General features: G+C 46.2%; 1 protein-coding gene across 2 annotated transcripts in view; it reads right to left on the reverse strand.

Moving 5' to 3' along the window:
- Positions 1 to 20,359, reverse strand: part of Ano10 (anoctamin 10) — a 119,162-nt gene that overhangs the window by 84,844 nt on the left and 13,959 nt on the right. For both annotated transcript variants that reach the window (XM_042281960.2, XM_076577440.1), the window contains exons 3-9: positions 19,594 to 19,791; positions 18,378 to 18,512; positions 8,794 to 8,913; positions 5,225 to 5,794; positions 3,693 to 3,748; positions 3,060 to 3,134; positions 1,453 to 1,635 (exon numbers count right to left, since the gene is read on the reverse strand). In XM_042281960.2, coding sequence (XP_042137894.1) covers positions 1,453 to 1,635; positions 3,060 to 3,134; positions 3,693 to 3,748; positions 5,225 to 5,794; positions 8,794 to 8,913; positions 18,378 to 18,512; positions 19,594 to 19,791 — 1,337 coding nt within the window. The remainder of the gene's footprint in view (positions 1 to 1,452; positions 1,636 to 3,059; positions 3,135 to 3,692; positions 3,749 to 5,224; positions 5,795 to 8,793; positions 8,914 to 18,377; positions 18,513 to 19,593; positions 19,792 to 20,359) is intronic.

Genomic DNA, 20,359 nt, shown 5'->3' on the forward strand with positions numbered 1-20,359 from the left:
GGGGGCAGTGTTTCAGAGAACACCCAGGGATGCACACCCAGGGATGCACACCCAGGGATGAACACCCAGGGATGCACACCCAGGGATGAACAACCAGGGATGAACACCCAGGGATGCACACCCAGGGATGCACACCCAGGGATGCACACCCAGGGGTGTGACTGCTGGGCATCTTCCCTTCACAATGCCTGCAGACAGTTCAGAAGCCGGCCCGTGTCACCTCAGTGAACAGAGAAACTGTGGATGGAGAGGAGGAAGTGGCTGGATTGTATGGACAGCTTAAGAGGGAATCCTGCTAGCACAGTGTTCACCCACAGTCCCAGCACCCCTGAGAAAAATGCTCATACTAGGTTCTTACTCTGCTCTCAGAGCTCATGCTCACAACACGGACTCTGGACCAGGGAAGTAGAGCCTAGAGCCCCTTCCTGATTGTTACTGACCGCTAACACCTGCACTGTCTACTGCTGAGAACAGCTCTAGAGCCTGTGCTGTCCCACAAGAGGGGACTGCAGTCACACTGGTGCCCGTCATGCTTCACAAAGGAAGAAGATGTAAGATCAGAGCTAAGATTCAGGCAGTGTCCCCTCAGTGGCATTCATTCTCAGATGAGTAAGAACTGAGGACAGAGAGTGTGCTCTCGATCTGCACAGGACACAGTGAGCACGGGAAAATCAGCAGAGAAACCTGGGAGGAAAATTTGGTTTGGAGCTCATCAGCAGGTAAGAGTGAAGGAAGAGTTAGGTTTTCATGAGCTAGATTTTTTTTTTATTACAAGCAACCAAACATCTAATAATCCATGTGTATTTCCTCAAAATAACTGAGAAGTCCTCTGGTCAAAAGATGTCTTGGGGTAGAGAGATGGCTCAGCAGCAGGGAAAAGCACAGACTCTGTGACCTGGTCAATCCCCAAATTCACCCCACACAGAAAGCAGGATGCCATGACACATATCTGTACCTGGGGAGACTCGAAGCCCTCAGCCAGCCAACCTAGGGTCTGCAGAGCAGCGGATACAGGACACTGCCTCAACGGGGGGGGGGGGGGGGGGGGGGGAGGCGAGAAGTGACCCCCCAAAGTGGTCCTCTGATTCCGTGTGCACAGGCTCTCTCACACACGATAAATAAATTAATAACCACTTTTAAAGGGACTGTCTTACAGTTATAATTGCAGTCACGGGTGAGCTGTCTCACGGACCATCTCCCCTGTGACCTGTCACACAGCAGCACAAGTCCCTGCCAAGTGATTTTCCACCCTCACCCTCTGGTGAAATAGAATCAAGACAGAGGCATCTTATCTTAATGCATAGTTCTAGCCTTCTAACTTCAAAGTGGTTCCTGCTGAGGGAACCCACTGCAAAGCTCTTACAGAGAGATGCACATGGGAGACAGTGAGCACACAGCACAGACTCATGAACTTGTGTGACTCTTACACACATTCACTCAAGTGCAACTCACCAGGTAAGTTCCCATTTCCTTCTCCAGGAGGACCTGCTCATACAAGGTGGTATCAACATTCGCCTTTAAAGCCTGAACCTTCCTCTTCACTTTTGCGCAATACTTCCGTTGGAGCCAGTAAGGAAGAAGAGATTCTACGACTTGGTTGAGGATCTGGGAGGTAATTAGGAGTGTGGCCAAGCTCTGAGGAGAAACATAAGCATCATGTTTCCCAAAATAGAAACAAAACCATAACACACACGATCTTTCAATGCTCAAAATGAAGTTGTATGATGTCATAAACATGAGCATTAAAAAGTTGGGTGTGAGTGAAATATTTCTAATTCACGAATAATATCAGAAGAAATTAGCTGGGCTGGATGTGGTGTGACATGCCTTTAATCCCAGCACTCTGGAGGCAGAGGGAGGCTTGGTCTACATACAAGACTCTATGCGGTGAGGCCTTGTCTTTAAAATAAATAAATAAACAAATAAATAAATAAGTAAGTAAGTAAAGCCTGTCCAGAGTCCTTCAGAGAGTAAGTTAAGCTGACATTTGACTATGATCTCATCATCCTACTATACTGTATATTTTATTTACTTATATTTTATAGCATGTTACTATAAAATGGCACTGCCAGGTTGGGGCAGAGGGAATCACTGTGACAAAAATCACAGTTTCGAGCTGTGGAGATGACTCCATCAGTAGAGTGCCTGCTGTGCAAGCCTGAGGACCTGAGTTCCTTTACAGCACCCATGCAGAGATGGGCACGGTGGTTAGTGGCTGCATCCCAGTGCTGGGGAGGCAGACAGGAAGACCCTTCAGGGTCCCTGGGCAGCCAGTCCTGCTGAATTGGCAAGCCCCAAGTTTACCGAGAGACTCTATCTCAAAAAATAAAGTGGAAAATAACCAAGAAAGACACCCAACATCAGCTTTACATCTGTGTGCACACATGCATGCACACACACAAGAAATCAATACTTAGAAGGACTGGAGATGGCTCAATGGTTAAGAGCACTGGCTGTTCTCCCAGAGGATAAGGGTTCAATTCCCAGTACCCACATGTCAGCTCACATCATTTGTAACTACAGTTCCATGAGATCTGATGCCCTCTTCTCCTCCCGCTTGTTGGTATCAGGTACTTGATGCATAGATATACATGTGGGCAAAACACCCATCACATAAAATAATTTTTAAGAGAAAAGAAATTAATACTTTGAATTCAATTTATTGACCACAGGACTTTCTCAAGCATTTCAGACATGAAACAGCACCACATAGGACCTGCTAGTCTCTCAAGTATAATATGTTACTAATGTAAAAATGAAATTTGCAAGAGCTGTTAGAGGTTATCCTAGCCACCCACGTCACTGACAGAAGTTCACAGACTGCAGACACCTGTGCCGTCAGAACTGCCTTGGGAGAGCACGGTCAGCTTTGCGGCCTTGCATAACTCATCTTGAATTTGAGTTAACTAACTTCTCCATTGACACATGTGCAGGTGCTAAGGCTTATTACTTGGAGGGGGAATAGAAATAGACAAAGTAAAGGCATAAAGCAGCCTCATTTCTAAGGCAGGAAATCGTCTGTGGGACCCTCCCCCTCAGCATCCTGTTAGCACACTCACCTGGCGCAAAAGCTTCATGTCCTTCAAGACAAAGGCAATGTAGAAGAGCGAGGCAAAACAATTCAGAAAGTTGAACTGCCAGAGAAGAAGACAGTGTTAACAGGCCTGCACCAGCTGCAAAGCCCCATTTAAAACTGAGGGACCACTGCTGCAGACAGAGGCTTGGGACTGCTCCCCTTTCCCTTCAGGCCCAAGCTCATCAACCAACTCTGCAAGTGAGTGGAGATACAAAACACAGAGAGTTCTGGCTGGAGCCAAGAGAAGGAACTGCACAGAATCCCACACATCTTACAGCCCCCACCCAGGAGGAGAAGGGACCCTGCATCCTGTCCCACAGAAGGACAGCCAGGCTCCCTGCTGTTATGTGTAAAGCCCACTTATACCAAGAATCCCCCTAAGTCAGCAGCACATGCAGGGGAAGGATGCTCCTTTTCCTTCCATGGAGCCTAAGGCGGCCTGCCCCATGGAGATGTTGGGGCCCAGGCAACCATGGCAGAAAGACCCCACTGCACTGAGCAGCCCAGACCTGGAAGCTGCTTTGTGCCCACAGACTTGAACTCTCATCCCACACCAGGAGGCAGCAGGGTGGCACTGGCTGAGAGATGCTGCCACAGCATAGAAGATGCCACTTACCACCAACACTTTCAGGACAAGATGATTCTGGTAGGCAGACTCCAATCTGTGATTCTCTACAATATTAAGAGGGAGGAGACATCTCTCAGACAAGGAGCAATGCAGGTGTGTTGTCATGGAGTAATCAGTGGGACTGTGCTCAGAGCAGAGGCACCCAGCACCAGAGCTGAAGTCTCTGGACATCTCAGCTGTTGGTCACAGCCATCCCTTGCTACCAAGATCATCAACCAGAGCACATCCTCGTCCACTGAAACAGCCTTGAGGTTGGGAATGGTTTTTTCTAAATACAGGTAAAAGAAATCTGGGAAGTGTCAGCAAATGAGCCTATTCCCAGCCACTCTGAAGAAGGGCTACACAGTGTAACAGTGAAATGGTTAAAGGGGAAGCAGCACAGTTCGGACAGGGCCCTGGGACAAGGACTAGCTGGGAGAGAATTCAGAGTCCAGCCTCGTCTAGAAATGGGGACACAGTACAGTGACGGAGCAAGAGCAAAAAGCATCATGAGGGCTCCTGCATCAGGACTGGCCTGCCCTGGTACACAACACCTGACCTCAGGCCACCCGCGCTACCTCCTGCTACTCAGCCTCCTGCCATAGTGTAAGCACTGGCTGCTGCCTGGGTGGCTGTGGAGATCAGAACATTTGACCCAGTACCAAGAAAGCCCTCAGCAAACTGCGGCTGCTCCTATAGAACAGATTAAAAACTTAAAATGTTAGGTCCATGAAGTAAAGGCCCAGACTTCTTCCCACAGGGTAATACAGCTTATTTGTTTGAATGGATCAATATTGAACGACCTATGAACTCTACTTTAAAATCTACTCAGGTTCTTTTTTTCCACAGATGCATGCATGAGCAACCACCCATTGGCCATCCTCAAGGATGGTAGGACACAAACCTCAGTTCCTCTGGAGACACTTCCTATTTATTTTACCCTCGGCATGAAACACAATGTTATGGTCCTGAACTACCCTGACTACACTATATTGTGGGTGCCTTGGTAAGCATCACTACCTCCTATCTATAAAAGAGGGGAAGATCTGCTAGTTCATGGTGCTCCAAAAGGTGAAAACGAGAAACTGGAGTAGTGCTCAGCAGCGTGCACAGAATGTTGGCTGAGTGAGAACTATGGCAGCCACAATATGGAGGTCAGTGGAGGTCACAGGGCTGGTGAGCTGTGTCTCAGGTTTGGGTAGCAAGACTAGAGGACTGCTATCTACTCTGCAAGGCAGCAGCCATGGAAGCCCAAGAATCTAGGGGAAATTTTTATTTTTATTTTGTTTGGTGTGGTGTTAAGTATGTGTGCATATGTGTACATGTGTGGGTACATGGGTTCCACTCTGGGGAGGGGGATGGGCGGGTGGGTGTGTAGATCAGAGTTGGTTTTCTTCTTCAACTATGTAGGTCTCAGGGATAAAACTCAGGTCCTCAGACTTGAGGGCAGGTGCCTTTTCCAGCTGAGCCACCTCGCTCTGACCCTCGGACCTCAAGAAGTTCTCACAGGCAAGTGAAAAGTGAAACGTGTGGAAGCTTACCCCAAGATGTTAAGAACTCAGCAGCATATCGATAGAGGCGGTTCATGATCTCAATCACAATGGCATAAACAACACTGGGCACATACAGCAGGAGGCTGGTCCACACGGACTCACTGTCCTCGTGGAGACTCAAGACCCAGACCTCCATGTCAAAGTATACCATCATGACGTAGAGGGAGAAATAGAGGCAGAGGCACACAAGCGGCAGGGAGACCAGGTAGACGCGCAGTTGTCTCTTGTAGCTGGAATAGAGCGGTTCCTCCCTGCCGGTGACAGAATTGATGCCCAGGACTCCGTGAAACCCGGGCCGGGGCTCCTCAAACTGCCTCTTCATGACTAGTGTCCCCCAGCGGTAGGTCATGTTGGCGCAGCCACGTTTCCACACCTCCAGGATCACTGTGGACCAGATGAGGTTGAACGAGGCAAAGATGACGTACTTGTCATAGTCTTCCCACACAAACAGGTAGTAGGGCAGCCCGATGACAGCCATGGGGATTAAGGCAAAGGTGAAGTACTCCAAGAACCCGAAGTACAGAGCGATTGTCTCCCCAAAGTAGGCACGGATGTTGTCTACAGGGGAGAGAAGGGAAGAATTGAGGCTCAGGTTACCAGAGACTGCCATTTAACCATGGCACAAGTGGTTGCATGTTTTCAGTGGCTGGGGATCTCTAACACCTCCATTTCCATCCTATGTGGCGTAACAACTCTGTCCTGCATACAGTGTGCAAAGACCCCACCTGTCAGTGTGACAACCCTTGCACTTTCCCAGTTCATAGTTCAAGCCTCAGCTGCCGGAGTGACTGTCAGGAGCCTTGGCTCAGTTTCCCCCTTCATCTAACAGATATTTTATTGCCAAAGAAAAATCATCTTGGGATTATCTTAATCTATAAGACCCTAGGTAAAGTTCACCCATGGACACTGAACCACTGTGTGGGCATCTATGGACGCCCTGCTTTCCTCCCCACCAGTGTTACTCCATGCAGCTCTTTGTAAAGATAATCCACACCCATGGCACCTTCATCTCCTACCTAAAGTCAGACATCAGGGAGACATGACCAATTTCCCAATGCATTCAGCATAAATCATTCACAGCCTTGAAACAAGATTCCACACATTAACTTCCAGCTCTAGCACATCCTACCGAGAACATTGTGCACACCTTCATATGAGCACTGGACAGGAGAAAGTCTGAGCAGCCTGCTGACAGGCTGTGAACTGCAACACACTAACCAACCAAAGAGGTCATTCATATAGCACCTCTGCCAGCTTTGGTCACATGGGGGATCCCTGGACCTCAGAGCAGCCAGGCTGGGACAAGAATGGGATGAGGGTGGGAGGGACAGGGGACTAGTCAGAGTAATTGGTTCTTAATTATACATTAGATTTTAATTTACTTGGTTTTAGTTTTTAATTTATTTCAGTTTGTGTATATGTGTGTGTGTGAGTGTATGCATGTGCACTCCATGCATATAGTGCCCACAAAAGTCAGAATAGGGTATCAGCAGATCCCCTGGAACTGGAGTTACAGGTGGTTGTAAATCACCCTGTGGGTTCTGGGAGCCAAATCCAAGTCCTCTTCAAGAGCAGCCAGTACTTTAAAGTGCTAAGGCATCTCTCTAGCACCACTGGTATTTAAAAATTTTTAGTACTTTAAAGAACTTGTGTGTATGTGTGTGCATCTGACATTTGTGTGTGTAGCATGTGCATGCAAGTGCCCACAGAGATAGAAGGCAGTAGGTTCCATGGAGCTGGAGTTACAGGGAGCTGTGAGCTGCCTCACATGGGTGTTGGACTGAACCTGGGAGCTCTGCAAGAGCAGCAAGCACCCTTAACTACGAGCCACCTCTGCAGCCCCTTAACTGACTGGCTTTGAAGACGTTATGTTCAGACATGCCTATGAAGACAGGCTGGAGTGATTATGGTGAGCTATTTACTCCTGCTCTTGATTCTTCTAGCTGACCTGGGAGGGAGAGTATTAAAACAGAGGTATGATGAGGCCATCTTAAGTCTGAATCAGGCTGCTGCATGCCCAATCTGCACAAAACACAAGGGCTCATGTGTGTGCTGGTCTCCAAGCCAGTGGCTTTCCCTTTGCCTGCTCCTCTCAGGAGGCCCAGCCCTCCCCAGAGGCTTAGTATACCACAGCCCACACCCAGGTTTCTCCCCAGGCTTTCTTTCCCTTTCTAGGAACTAGTTAATAGAGCCAGCCGCCTGTAGTCTCACAGGCAATATTTAAATTATTGCCACTTAAAAATCAAAACAGTGAAAAATTCTCTTAAGTATAACATAAAAATGAGTACTGTGTACCTGGAATTATCACAACAAAGCTTTTTCTTTCAGAGACTACAAGAAAAACTTTAAAATGCAATTTCAGTGTTTGGTATTAAATAATAAAGAAAGAAATAAAACGTTAATACTTTATTTTTACGTGTGTGTTGGGAGGGTGCCCTCAGAGCAAGAAGAGGGTGTCAGATCTCCCTGAACCTAGAGTTGTGGGTGGTTGTGAGCCACCCAGCATGTGTGCTGGGACTGAACTCAGGTCCTCTGCAAGGGTTCTTAACCCCCCAAGCTCACTCTCCACCTCCAACCTTGCTTCTTGTTCAACATTGTAGTAGCTGTTTATGGAAATGGAAATTAAAAAGAAACTATAGAAAGAAGACTTCTCTTAGAAGAAGAAGAAGAAGAAGAAGAAGAGGAGGAGGAGGAGGAGAAGAAGAAGAAAAGAAGAAGAAGAAAAGAAAGAAAGGTCTTTTAAAGAAAAAAATGACAGCAACACTTAGTGAAGCTCCAGCTTGAGTATCAGTCTTATGCTTAGAAACCCAGCAAAAGGCGGGGGTGTGGCTTAAGGTTAGAGCACTTGCCTAGCATGCTCAAAGTTTAATCTCCAGCACTGACAAAAAGTTTTTTCAAACACATAACCAAACAAAAATGTTTGAACATTAATACTGACGTAACTTTCAATACATACCAGAGAAAGTATTCTTGTAACTATTCATAGAAAATAGATGGATCCCTGAGGTAAGATGTTTAGGCCATTGAGTCTGCCTCAATTCAAGCTTGGCTTGGCCAGCTCCATGGGAATAGAAAATGTTAAACACAAAATATTCACAGACAAGCTACACTCATGTGAAGACATGAATTCACCTGTGCTGGAGAGATGGCTTAGCAGATGATGCGCTTGCTGCTCTTGCAGAGGACCCAAGTTCAAACCAAACCACGTCAGGCAGCTCAGAACTGCTCCAGGATCTGATGCCCTCTTCTGGCTTCTGCAGGTACTTACACTCATATGTACAAACCCCAACCCCATCGCTATACATACACACATACATATAACTAAAAACAAGTAAGATTTTTTTTTAAGACATGTATTCACAAAAGCTACTCTAAACTGCCTATGCTGTAGATCAAATTTAGCCAAAGACTGAATGATATTTTAGAAGGAACAAGGCCATCAAGCCATCTTCTTGCCCTTGTAACTGCTAAGCACTGGCCAGGAGAGTGAGCACTGAGTCACAGGACAGTGACTTTGTCAGGGCTCTCTTCAGTGGGACACAGGCAGTGACACATACCTATGGGCTGATACTTCAGAGCAAACCGCGTATACCAGCTGTCCTCAAGCTTCTTCAGGGCCTCACTGTCATGCAATGGAAACACCTGGGTCACGATGCCGGACGTGAGCAATCTCCTCACTGAAAGGAAGCATGAGAACTGCCTCAAACACAGGGGTGTGGTTTAGTATGCCGGTCATATCGTCGCTGCCCTGCCAGTTCCGAATGTGAACAACGTAGTTCGGAATATCAATACCTTTACTATTTTTCTCTCACGAGGAAAGCAGTGCAAGTTGAGTAAAATTCTAAACCATACAAATTGTATAAATCAGAAGCATGCAAACTTTCCATTCTTCTCTCTATATAAAAATAGCCACTATAAACAGCAACTTAATGTATAACCAGATGTCAAAATATACACTGAAACCTATGCACAAATATACTGATGTTGAAATACAAAGCAGGAATCGTCTCACACACTTCATATTGCTCTTCATCATTTGAGCCATGGTATCTACAACTTTTCAGTATCACCCTTTTACAGCTGTCTCCCAGCATGAACCTACTGTGAATAAGTCTGTACTGAAGAATGATTGTTGCTGGTTTTCGTCATTGTGAATAATAAAATTCTTTTTTTTTTTTTTGAGATTTATCTGTTTTATGTGTGTGACTATTTGCCTACATATATGTGTTGCACCATGTGAGCACCTAGGACCCACAGAGGTCAGAGGTGGTATTGGATCCCCTGGGACTGGAGTTACAGATGGTTGTGAGCCACCATGTGGGTGCTGGGAGCTGAACCCAGGTCCTCTGTAAGAGTAATAAGTACTTTTAACCTCTGAGCCTTCTCTCCAATTCCCCCAAACCCTGAAATTATTACACACATACATTATCTCACCTTTTCACTCTTTCCTCATCAACAACAAATGAATTTTAAATCTGGACACATCTTACAAAATTGCCCCCCCAATACTCTAACCTCCCTCAGTACAATTGTTTTGTTTCTGTTGATAGCAAGTATTTTCACTCATTTTTATCTTTCCAATCTAATGACAAAAACATATCCACAAACAGGAACTTCAAATATCACACTGAGCTCCCCCCTTTTCTATGAGGTCGAATGACAAGTATGGTTGGAACATTCACACACAACATGGAAAAGACAAGCACAAGCAGACCAGTGCCTCCTGGCATTGCCTGACAGCCCCAGAATCTCTAGTCTGCACAGGTACTGAGAGTGACCCACTAGTGTGCAGGGCTTTGGTCCTAAAGGCCATACCAGGGCGCTGGGGTGCTTTTCCCATGAGCCTCTTAGAGCGCATGGCTGTTCCTACAATGGGATTCGCATCAAGAAGATGGGCCTGCCAGGCAGTGTTGGCACACGCCTTTAATCCCAGCACTCGGGAGGCAAAGCCAGGCAGATTGAGTTCGAGGCCAGCCTGGTCTACAGAGTGAGATCCAGGACAGTCAGAGCTACACAGAGAAACCCTGTCTCGAAGAAAAGAAGAAGAAGAAGAAAAAGAAGAGGAGGAGGAGGAGGAGGAGGAGGAGGAGGGGGAGGGGGAGGAGGAGGAGGAGGAGACAGCCTATGTATGTGATAGAATCTCAGCTGTACTCACTGGAGGGAAAACAAATGTCTTCACTCATTAGTCCTCTTACAATGATATCACTTACATAAGCTCTACACAGAGGAGGAGAGGACTTTAAAAGGCGGACTATAAAGAACCCCCTTCTTAATGACTGGAAAAGGTACCAGCCCAAAATACCAGCTGCGAGGGTGAGAAGACATATGGTTTGAGTTACATCAGCTTTGGGTGCTGTTAAGACCATTTTGTAAGTTCTTTATGCTGGAATTTCTTTTTTCTTTTTTAATTTTTATTTTTTTGTTTTTCGAGACAGGGTTTCTCTGCGTAGTTTTTGGTGCCTGCCCTGGATCTCGCTCTGTAGACCAGGCTGGCCTTGAGCTCACAGAGATCCACCTGGCTCTGCTTCCCAAGTGCTGGGATTAAAGGTGTGCGCCACCACCGCCTGGCTATGCTGGAATTTCTGAGGACTCTTCTTTGGCTAACGTGACTTAAGTCAGTTGCCCACAAGCCCCTAGTCCTGGCCCTCAGTGTGGGGGTGCCCAGCTGCAGCGGGGCCTCGCCATCAGTTTTTAACCACCGCTACACTGGTGTTGAAATCCTGGGCTGGCTGTGGCACTGAAGTTGCAGGCTCTTCTATGAGCGGTGACTCTACTGTGGAAGGCTCTCCAGCAGGCACCAAGAACCGCTTGTATGTCTCCAAAAATAGGACAGTGTGGAGCCTCTGGAGAGACTTCGAGTCCTGAATTACCAGTTCTTCATCACCATCAATGACAGAGCATGGTTCTGGTTTCAGCTCTAAAAATAGAGGCTGGCCTCCTCCTCGTGTCAGCTTGACTGTAACTGAAAGGAAGGGCTCTTACCTTGAAAGGAAAATAGGAGGGTTCTTGGGCCTAACAGAAGGAGGCAGCACTTCAGCCAGATTCCCTCTTTCCAGGGTACCAGCAACACACATCAAGTACTGGAGTGACTCTGAGAGCCACTGAATGATTCCAAACAGATACAATCTGACCCAAGGGAAACTCTGGGTTCCTAGTCTGCAGGACCCTTACCCGAGGTAAGGCAGCAGCACTGCTAATGGTACAGCCGCCCTTGGCTGATGGAACGTGTTCACCTCAACAGGAACAGGAGGCGCAGGACTACTGACAGGGGCTCTGTGCAGGGGAGAACAGCAGGCCGCTTCTCCTGGATCTGACCAGAGAGCAGAATGCCAGAGAAAGGGAGGGCTCCATGGCAAGGATGACCAGCACAGTCCTCACTCCCTGTGGCTGTTGGGTATCAGGGGTGTGGTAGTCTGAACATAACTGGCCCCCATAATCTCACAGGCAGAGGCACTATTAGGAGATGTGGCCTTGTTAGAGCAAGTGTGTCACTGTGGGGGCAGGCTTTAAGGCTTCCTATGCTCAGGATACCATCCAGTGTCTCAATCAACTTCCTGTTACCTGCAAGATGTAGGACTCTCAGCTCCAGCACCATGTCTGCCTACATGTCACCATGCTCCCTGCCATGATGATAATGGACTGAACCTCTGAAACTGTAAGTCTCCACCTCAATTCAATGTTTTCCTTTATAAGAGTTGCCATGGTCATGGTGTCTCTTCACAGCAATAAAAACCCTAAGACACAGGCTGAGCAGACCACATCCATCCAAACTGGAAGAAAGCTACTCAAGGAGATAGCTATGTCTCCAAAATACACTTTGACATTCCTGTGTTTCTCATTTGGTGTTCTCCCTGTTTAACATAAAGACTACAAAAGTGTATGGCCAAACACGGTGTGCATGTTTGCTACATGTCATAAAATATAAACATGCATATCAACGGTTGAACATTCTTACATACATTCCTGACTGTGGTATTTGAAACCAGCCTATGTCACTGTTCTTATGACACTGACGAGGAATCTTAGAGACAGACTCCTTTACGACCCCGTGTCCATCATACATGCAGGTGATATCCTAAAGAAGTGGCTGTTGCATTCTAAAGAAAAACCATACAAAATTAAAGACATCAACATGCCAGACCAGAACTCCTATTAATCTGCTCTTTTGTTACTATAATGCAGGGCCTGAGGTCCTAACTTTATAAGAGAAGAAGTTTCTTCATTTCACAGTTCTGGAGAATCTCAGGCCTTACACCATCTCTCAGCTCTGGTGAAAACTCATGCTGAATGAAAGAGAAACACACAAGGAGCTATGATCACATCACAAAACAGGAAGCTAGGAGTGAGGTTAGGAAAGAGCTCCACTAAAGGATGTGTGGAAACTCCAGGTGGATTTCGTGATGTCTACTTGGAGGGCTGATGGGTACAGATAAACAGAGATGGAAGTTTCCAGCAGCACAGGACCATGCTTCAGGGTGTCTGTCTGTACGGCAGCTCTACCTAGAAGTATCTGGAACATGCCTCCCAACGAAGAGAATGAAGATTACACAAGCCCTTTCGAAAGGACACCAATCAAGTGTTGATATAGAACGTGGTGTGCCTGCCTGGTTACCTGGAGCAGTGGAAACACCAACACCTTACTTGTTCAGAAGACCAAATTAAAAACAAAGAAAACCAGAAACATAAAAAAAATGTTTTATGAAATCAAATTTACAAATCCAAATCACAAGCCATGAAACAAAGCCTTTAAGGTCAGCAGAGGATAAACGAGAGCCTCTGAACCTGGATGGGGCAGGGAGATGGTGGTCTGGTATTCTGGAGTTATTGGGACACAGAGGGGACATGGATAAGCCTCCAAAACTCAGTGCACATCTGTAGTGCCTACGACAACCAATGGAAAGGCCATCAGCTGTGGCAGAGTCAAGACCCAGCACAACAGAACCCTGCAAGAACAGGGCTCCCTAGAAGCTCTCTACAGAATGCACTACCTGGAGGGGAATTCTCTGCAGGGCAAAATATAAGCCTCTCACTACCACCGCTCCTTGCTAGAGACGGTCGGTCCCTTTCCTCCCACATTCTACCTCCCCAAGGACTTCATTTCAAATGAGCTAGTGGTGATTCATGCTTGCGAATCCTAGCATTAGGGAGGCTGAGGCAGGAGAACTGCAAATGTGAGGCCAGCCTGGGCTACTAAGATGACTCAAGAAAAAGACAAAAGCAATAATAAGCACTAGTCACAAAGAGACTGGTAAAGCTACAGAGAAAGCATGACCAGAAACCAAGATTGCCAAGAACACCCAGCAAGCAAAGGACCAAGAAGAGACAGGAAGTCATAGTGCCACACAAGGAAAAGCTGACGACTCCAAGAGATCCGTGCAAACATGTCTCCAAAACTAAACTCAAGCAGGAGCTGAGAGAACAGAAGGAAAGGACTCCAAAAAGCAATGTGAGAAAAAGTGAAATGACTACAAATTCCAAATCAATAAAGTTACAAAGTTACAAAGAGGGAGAGACAAAAAACACAGGAGGGAAAATGATATACAAGCCTAGGACATCAATATTAGAGAGTGTATAAGATCCGGCACATACATAATCCATACCCTACAACAAAGTAAATACCATGGGCTCTCTTCAAGGGCAATTGAGGAAATGCTTCCTCAAATGATAGCCATCTTCCCCTATACAATGACAGGACACTACCCAAGAAAAGGACTGAAAAAAACTAGTTCAGCCTTTTCCCCAGCTGGCAGCTCTTAGGCCACACTGTGTAAACCAGTACGAGTTGGTTAGAGCTCTGGCAGCCTTCATCAAAAAGTCCAGGGAACTGGAAGTCCCTGGATGGGTGGACACAATCGAGCTGGCCAAACACAGCAAGTTTGTTCTGTATGTGGAGAACTGCTTCCACACATGAGCGGTTCCCACAGCACTGCACCTGTGGCCCCAAGGTAGTTCTGGGGTTGGCTCCAGGGCGCAGTCTGCAGAAGACTGCGGAGATACAGCATCAAGCACAGCCACTTCAGCAGAGCCACCAAGAGGAGGGTCCACCGGGTCCTCCAAGCAATGGGGTTGGGAGAGTTGAAAATGGTGGGAAAGGACCAAGATGGGGGTGGCACCTAAGCTAACACTTCAGGGGCAGACATCTAGGCAGGGCTGCCAGGCATGTGGCAGCTGCCAACAAGAAGCAATAGAACAAAGGATGTTGGGCTAATAAATTGCTTCATTCATTAAAAAAAAAAAAAAAAAAAAAAACTAAACTAAAAAACACTCACCATCAGACATACAGAGCCAAGAGTGACAGTGTGTGCCTTCCCAGCAGGCCAGAGAGAGTCAGGAGGAGCCAGACTCTGCATAGCAAGTTCTAGGCCACCCAAGGGTAGGGAGTGAGACCCTGTCTCTAAAAAGAAAAAGAACTGAACACAGAGCAGGTAACTGAAGTGTAGACGAGAAGAAAGAGATGCCAGCATTCAATTCTTAGAGCTGCACAGACGATGAGAGCAAGGGGGCGTATCTGTGACGCACTCCCAGCGTGGCTCAGCAGACTGGAAGGCAGGGAGAGGGCAACAGGGAGAGGGGGCAAGAAAAGGTCACGGAGTCGGGAACAGTGACAAAACACCCCAGGTATGGAGTCAGGGACAGTGACAAAACACCCCAGGTCTGGAGTCAGGGACAGTGACAAAACACCCCAGGTCTGGAGTCAGGGACAGTGACAAAACACCCCAGGTCTGGAGTCAGGGACAGTGACAAAACACCCCAGGTCTGGAGTCAGGGACAGTGACAAAACACCCCAGGTTTCTCATATGCAGATTTAAATGCATGTGAAAGCAGAGGGGGGCACTTCAGTTGAGGGGACCAGCGGGGGGGTGGGGGGAGGTGGAGCACCATGGAGGAGGAAAGATGAAGTCAGAGACAAGCATGTATGAAACCCACAACACCCACTATTCTGTACAAGTAAAGTTCATGACAAAATAGAAAAGGGTATTTTTTTACTTTAAGTTTAAAAAGAGATTTTAAAAGATACAAATATGAGTCAAAAAATTAAGTAAAATTTAGGTTAAACTTGATTGACTTTTATTTTAAAGCTAGGTATTTCCTAGCTTTCTTCACTGAAAAGAGAGAAATGAACACACCATGAGATAAATTTTTTTCTTAAGCACACAAAAAAGCCATTTCAACATGAAATATAACACCAAATGAAACAGCCCAATCTAAAGTAGATCATTAATAAGCAGCATATACCGGAATTACAGCTCAGTGGTAGACGTTTGCCTGGTGTGCGGGAAGCCCAAGACGTCACCAACAGAACCACAGAACCAAATGGAATAAACAAAGAAATGTCCTCTTAGGGGAAAAAAAGTCTGCAGATTAGGCTGCATGCAAAACCCAGACATATTCTAATATAAGATCCAGCTAAAATGACCCTCAGAGGCGCTAAATTAAAACAGGCGCACAGACTAAAGCAAGGACTCCAAGACAGACCGAGCTGAACCTTACACAATGGGGAACTAGGAAACAAACAGCACTGAATGGCTGTGAAGGGTACAGTCGACACTGGAGAGCTGCCAGACATCTTTATGCAACCAATAACAAGGTACAAGGCAAAAAGCAAACAAAAACAACATACCCTACAGAGAGCAAATTGGCAGGAACGTGATGAGATTCCCCATAGTTAGCAATTTCTAGGGTTATGAGTGATGAAGAAAAAAATACAAATAATAAAAAAGTAAATAGCAAAATTAAATTGTAGACCATATAGAAATAAGTGGTCAGAAACACAATAAAAATAAATAAAATATTCCTATCATTTGAAAAGCAATAAGTAGCATTCAGCAGGAAAGTTAATTAGACAGGCAGAGTTCACCAGAAGGCGGCAAGAATGGGCTCACACCAGAACACCATTCGCCGTACTGATGACACAGAGACAAAACTACAAAACCTCGCAGATGCTGCAGAGTCTGGTAAAACTCACCGCCCAAACACTCAATCTAAACTAAGCAGAAGGACAGTGCTTTCCAAATCTGATGAAGATGGCCTCACGTAATGCCAGTGTGTGGAAGGACAGCTTGTCAGTGTCTATCCCCAAAGACATGGATACCTGTGATCTAACGGCACTCCTGGGACCTTTCCTGCTTTTTCTATGGTTAAAGAAATGGAGGAGACATCAATAATTCACCAAATTATTCATCAATATGATGGCAGACACACGGTGGGACACCAAGTTCCCTACAAAAGGAACACACTTGAATTAACTCAGAAATCTAGATGAACAAACACTCATACAACAGTAAAAGTGCAAGGTGGTACAGTCCCCATTTGTTTGAAGTGTTCTCTTGATAATACCTCTCTGAGGGTGCATAGTAAGGAGAGAAACCTGGGGAGACTGCAGCATGGGACAGAAAGGATACCTAACAAAAAATTACCAGTCCTCAAATCCAGACACTGAAAATAACGTCTCCTTTCTTCTCAAGATCTCCCTCAAGGGAAAATAAACACGAAATGTGCAAATTGCCCCAGAGAAGTGTTTTCTCGCTTTATGGTGTGTAAAGAATTGTTCTAACACTTTAAAAAGTATAAGCCACCAGAGTCTGAACCAACAACCAGGGAGCCTGCATGGGACCTACCTAGGCCTCTGTATATATGTAACAGTGTGTAACTTGGTCTATATGTGGGTCTCCTGGCAATGAGCAAGGCCTGTCCCCAGTGCTTTGTGGCTCTTGGGAACCTATTCCTCATGCTGAATTGCCTTGCCAGCCTGAACACAGGGGAGGTGCTCGGTCTTAGGGCGGCTTGATATGCCATGCTTTGCTGAAGCCCATGGGAGGGAGGCCTGCCCCTTTCTTATCAATTACAGAGGAGGGGTGGGTTGGGGGGGACAGAGGAGGAGAGGAGGGAGGGGAGGCTGCAGTCAAGATGTAAAATAAATAAATTAATGAGTTAAAAAAAAAGTATAAGCCACATTGACCCAGGCATTCAGAATACATTTTAGAACATACAAGAATAATGGCTACAGCTCGCTTTAGGGGAAAAAAAAAGTTTTTTACACACACACACACACACACACACACACACACACACACACACACACACACAAAATCAAGACAATTTATCCTAAGAAAGTACTCCAATATTTAAAACAAAAGGTCAAAAAGACTAAACAAAAAAGGCAAATCCACATCCCAGGACTGAGAGAATGGGAGACAGAGCCGTGTGGGTTCAGAACACAGAGGCCAAGGAGGAGGCAGGCAGAGCCCCAGCCCCTGAAACAGTATTATCACACACAGATCAAAGGCCTGAGTCCGCAGAAATCAACAGTGTGGAAAAATGCAAATGGGAAAGTGTCCTATCCAGAGCGTCTGAAGGCACACAACTGCAAACCAGGCGGGCAGCCTGTGCCTGGACTTGCTTTGAGCGGGCAGGCTTGAGAGCACATCTGGTAGCAACTAGGAAGTGTGGAGTAGTTCTTGAGGCTCTGCCACAAGTGGGGGAGTAGAGGGGGGTGAAGTTAAAAAGAAAACCAGATGCAGGGACCCAGAGCTGAGAGGCGGACCCAGAGTTCCGGGCCTTGCTTCATCCTGAAGCCACCATCACTATCAAGGGACTGCTACACCAGTGCTCATCCACATTACACACTTTGTTAGGATGTCCTAGGTTACTCTATGTTTGTTTATGGTCACCTCAGGGAGGTCCGAGGGAACAAGAGCAGGACTCCAGGATGAGACCTTGCCTAGCTCTGCCCACTCTGATTTTCACTGGGCATAAAGTGAACTTTGCTGACTTGAAGTGAACAGTGATAGGTAATTTACATGCAACATCAAGATGACTGGATTTGGCAAGGACCTGGTGAGTATTGAACAGGACAGAGCAGGCGACTTAAAGGCACACACGACGCCGGGCCGTGGTGGCACACGCCTTTAATCCCAGCACTGGGGAGGCAGAGGCAGGTGGATCTCTGTGAGTTCGAGGCCAGCCTGGTCTACAAAGTTGAGTTCCAGGAAAGGCTCCAAAGCTACACAGAGAAACCCTGTCTCAAAAAAAAAAAAAAAAAAAAAAAAAGAGGCACACACGAGGCTGTAAATTCTGAACAACCAGGACTAAAAAAGAACATTACAGTAGGCAAGTGAGAAGCTGGCTGACAAAGACTTACTCAGTGACTTCCCGGGGTACAGTTTGGCCTGGGGGTAACCAGGGATCATCTTCTCATCTCTAGCTCTAAGATTCTCAAGTTCATGTTTGATAATGAACTGACACTCAGCCATTGTGAGGAAGTCCTCATTGTTATCTAAAATAGAACAAAACTTTCTGGTTACTTGCTTAGTGGAATATAAAATTAATAACGTTCAAATTGTTATGCTTGTGGTCATATCATAGAAATGCCATAAACATAAACAACCTAAGGAGCTGCCAAAGTTCAAAACTGGAAAGTTAACAGATGGCAAAGCACTTAGATATGAGGGTACCGCGTTGGCTCTGATTTCTAACTCAGCCTTCAGTCATTTCAAAGCCTCTCTGGCACCAAAGGTCCATTAGCACACACTGCCCTGGCTTTACTTGGAGCCAATGATCAGAGGCTGCACTCTGAATTGTAGGATGTTTTTAATGGGGGAGGCAGAGGGTGGGAGAGATGCTGTGTAAGCGTGCATATTCTTGAACTGTACCAATGTTTCTAACTCAGGTGGACAAGCTGACTTAAGTCACATTAGCCTCCCTCCCTTCTAGAACCAAGCATCACGGAGAATAAAATCTATAAGAAAACAGCAGCTCTGACAGATAAATCTTTTTTAGAGGAAAATATTACTCATATCACCATATCTCTGAGGTGAAAAGTTCTGCAGTGAGTTGGTACCAAGAGGCCTAATTCCATGTTCTAACTTGAACAGCGCTGCCAGGAGCCCATGCACTTGAAGCAAGTACCCCTCCTTCAGAAAGCCTGAGGCCCTGATTCACTCCAGAATATTCTCTTTGAGATGCCCTTTAAATGCCAGGACATGCCCATCATCCCACTACATCAGAAGGAGCCAGAAAAATCAAGAAGTGAGGTTTCTGAATACTGAACTCTTACATTTGCCCATGCATATTTATTACTAAAATTAGAACCATATAAATAAAGCACACGTTCTAACTTGTGTTCATCTACTCCAGAGAGGATAAGTTATAGCCCAAGGACTCTGCACAGCCTGTCCATTCATTTACTTATGGTCAAGGGCTACTGTTTTCCTCCAAACAGCAGAACTGAGAAACTGAGTACAGACTAAGGCCCACAAAGCCTAGATATTGAGTATTTGGTACTATACAGACCCTGATCTCATCTAACACTTCTTTGCAGCAAACACATCTGGGTAGAAAAAAGCCATGGTGCTTACCGTGGAAGCCTTTAAAGTTGTGGCGGGTTCTGTAGGTGAAGGCCCGCATGGCGGCGTCTGTACACTCCTTCACCAGTCCTACTGCTTCTGCCCCAAGTAACAGTCTGATGTGGGAGGCACCAACGAGGTATAAATTCTGGTTTTCTATTGTCTCTGTCTCATACTTATTTAACAGTGGTCTAAACAGCAGCTGGGCACCTGTCAAACACGAGACAGTGAAGTATAGAACAAAACAGACACAAACTTTCAAAAAATGAAATCTATAAAAGTATAATGTTTCTACTTGGCATAAGGAAATGAAACTGTATTAGCAATTTAAATCTATTATCCAATTAAAAAGAAATATAAGGAAGTTGGGAATAGAAGTTAATTGCTTGTGTTTGTGCATATGAGTGCACATGTGAATATATACATGTATGTATGTACATATGCAGGCCAGAGGTAACGCTGAATGTCTTCCTCAATTGTTCTCCTCATTTTTGAGACATGGTCTCTCACTGAATGGGAACTCACCAATTTAGCTAGATTGCCTGGCCAGTAGCTCACAGGGATACCCCTGGATCTACAGTCCCTGTTCTGGGATTACAAAATTTCATCAGTGTGCCTGGGTGCAGGTACTAGAGATACAAAGAGGTCCTCCTGCTTGCATGCCAAGCCCATTCCCCTGCTGACCCATGTCCCCAGCCCCCGCTGACCCATGTCCCCAGCCCCCGCTGACCCATGTCCCCAGCCCCCGCTGACCCATGTCCCCAGCCCCCGCTGACCC

Source organism: Peromyscus maniculatus, chromosome 7, assembly GCF_049852395.1.
Source record: "Peromyscus maniculatus bairdii isolate BWxNUB_F1_BW_parent chromosome 7, HU_Pman_BW_mat_3.1, whole genome shotgun sequence".
In the NCBI taxonomy this organism is placed as follows: Eukaryota; Metazoa; Chordata; class Mammalia; order Rodentia; family Cricetidae; genus Peromyscus; species Peromyscus maniculatus.